This window comes from Nestor notabilis, unplaced genomic scaffold, assembly GCF_000696875.1.
Source record: "Nestor notabilis isolate BGI_N333 unplaced genomic scaffold, ASM69687v1 scaffold4949, whole genome shotgun sequence".
Classification (NCBI taxonomy): Eukaryota; Metazoa; Chordata; class Aves; order Psittaciformes; family Psittacidae; genus Nestor; species Nestor notabilis.
Window position 1 is genome coordinate 2,452 of NW_009942214.1, and position 2,680 is coordinate 5,131.

The 2,680-nt window shown below is 39.8% G+C and overlaps 1 protein-coding gene across 1 annotated transcript in view; it reads left to right on the forward strand.

The window, feature by feature from the left end:
• The window catches only part of CRLS1 (cardiolipin synthase 1), a gene marked incomplete at its 5' end in the record, with an annotated part of 4,348 nt that extends 2,329 nt beyond the window's left edge, over positions 1-2,019 (forward strand). Inside the window, 2 exon segments of the mRNA XM_010021274.1 lie at positions 13-70; positions 1,932-2,019. Coding sequence (XP_010019576.1) covers positions 13-70; positions 1,932-2,019 — 146 coding nt within the window.
• Positions 2,020-2,680: the final 661 nt, after the last annotated feature.

Here is a 2,680-nt window from a genome sequence, read left to right on the forward strand (position 1 = left end):
TTTTGGTGGCAGCTTCTTTAGCAGCTCCTGTTTTCAATTATGTGGACAGCATATATCTGCAGACATTATGGTAACTTATTTCTTTACTTGTTTGTTTAGTTTTGTTTTTTTTCAGATCATTTCAGTTTTCAGATAAATTAAGTACTCCTAAAGAAACTGGTAATTAAGATTAATCTAACTGTGTGGAACAAAAAACCTGTGCAGAGATGATGTAATAGACCCATATGCCTGAATTTTTTACACATTTATTCTTAACTGGCACAGGAACTAGATATTTGTTGGTACTTAATTAACTATACAAGTAAAAAGTAGTCAAACTAAGCTAGTTAAGATCCAGGAATAAGGGCTGAGAAACAAGTCTTCAGAATAGGCAGAATTCAGATTAACAGAAAAGAGAAGGGAGTGGGAAGAAAGGCTGTATGGATTCTTATTCATGTCATAGGTGTCCTTGAAAAAGTAACCTTGATGTCAGTAAAAATAGGACATGTTTTCCTGGTTTTGCTTTATGCTTTACCTGCTACCTTCAAATCTAGGTTTCTGAAGCCTCTTTGAAAAGCACCTGAAGAAATCTGTGAATCCTGCTAGACTGTAGGAAGGAAGGGGAAAGATCGGATGCAAACAGGCATACAGGAGTGTACCTCCTTAAATAGTGGCTGTTGCTTTCCCTGCTGTCATTGGAGGTGTGAGCTGTACCTGAAGCTGAGCTGTAGCTGAGGGCAGGTGTTACAAGTGCAGTTATTTCTCCTGAGCAGTTACGTAAGAGTTCAGGACAATGAGGCTGAACAGCAGAATTACTACGTAACTTAGTTTACTTACTAGAAAGTCCACTGTTACCTGTATTATTTTTAAGGGGAGAGAGAGAGAGACACTCAAAAAACCAAAAAACCCCAAAAGCTTTTAAGGAACTAGGAGCCTTGATCTTGGCAGTCAGTGTAGTTTTTCATCCTGTTGAAAGCCGAAACTAGAATTGCGTCTGTGAAAGATGCTTACCTTGCTGCTTGTCTGGGACTCTGTGAGTGAGTTATGATGTCTTCATTGTGGTCAAATTCCTTATTTTGCTTTTATCAGATGAATACAAAAGTTCAGCTAATTTTGGTGGCAGCTTCTTTAGCATCCCTTGTTTTTGGCAAGCCATGGCTGCCCCATCCCTGGAAGTGTTCAAGTCCAGGCTGGATGGGGCTTTGAGCAACTAGTGGAAGGTGTCCGTGCCCCTGGCAGGGGGGGTTTAAACCAGATGATCTCTAAGGTCCCTTCCAACCCAAACCATTCTGTGATTCTGTTGTGTGAGTAACGAAGAAATGCTGGGTGTAACTCACCAGGGTCCTCTGTAAACACACTCTCAAAAATTACCTGGATGAGTGTGTCCAAGGAGAGCAGTGGTATTGGAGGGGTAGGACTGTAGTGGTGGCTCGCTCCTGAATGGTGTCAGCCTTTGACACAGAAGAGCACTGCTGATTTAGAAATATAGGTGGTTATTACCCAGTGTCTGAGAAAGGAACAAAAGAGGCTAAAGCCAAAACTTCTGCTTTAGCTTTGGAACTTGGTAAAATGAGAAACTCAAGTCTTGTATGGTTTGAATGCTCCCCTTTTATACTACCAGCGGATAGTTTCTCACATCAGACGGTTCTCAAGCTGGTAAAAATTAAGTGTAGGCTACAAATACTGAATCTTTTGTCTTCTCTAAGACAAGTGCTAATATGGTAAAAACTTTGCCTCGTATGCAATTACACATTCTACTTCGCACTGCATGGCAGTTCCTCTGTTCATCTAATCCTCCACTTAAAACTGAATTTCAGCATATTAACTGTAAACCCTATTTCTGTAGGACACAGCCCTTGACTGTGTAGTGGAAAATAGGAAGGAGCTTAGAAATAACTTTCTTATTATTGTACTTAGACTCAAATGACTTACAGGAACTATTTTCCCCAAAGGTGCATCACAGCTTTCACGACGGTAACATCTGCATACAGTTATTACCACTATGGCCGAAAAACGGTTCAGGTGATAAATAACAAATGAAGTTCTCCTGACAGGACAGGATCTTGGCACCACTGGGTGCTGTACTGCCCAAGGGGGTTATATTGCAACTGAATTTTGAATCAAGAACTCTCTTGGGTTTTTTCTGCTTAAACCAAGGCATCGCAATGAAGTGAAGATTGAACATGTACTGTGTATATATAGAGAGACTTTTCAATGTATTTTTAATTTGTTTAAAAATAGAGTTGTTTACAAAAATAAATAATATTCTTAAAGACACAGGTTACTGATTGATGCAACTTGCATTCTGAATAATTTTATACTCTTTTTGAAGTCAAAATAATGCACTTTTCATCACCTTTCTTGCCATCTTCACACAAGACACTGAGTAGGCCAAGATCTGAGAAGAAAAATCAATTATAAGAACAGATTTGTCTTTGTACCTCAGCCTAAGTCACTAAACCAGCATTGCTCATTAGGACTTCATGATATCCATCAGCCTGCAGCAGAGGAAAGCATCTCATTGGGGAACAGTATCTTCAGAGATCTAAACCAGAGGGATAAAAATTTTTTACTTCGTATTCCGTGGTGATATGGATAAGCCATGAAGAGTTACTACCCTGCCCCCTTTTTCAATACAAGCAACTGTGAACTGTACTCATCAGAGAAGAGCATTGAGTGCCAGAAGGGTCGGCTGTGCAGT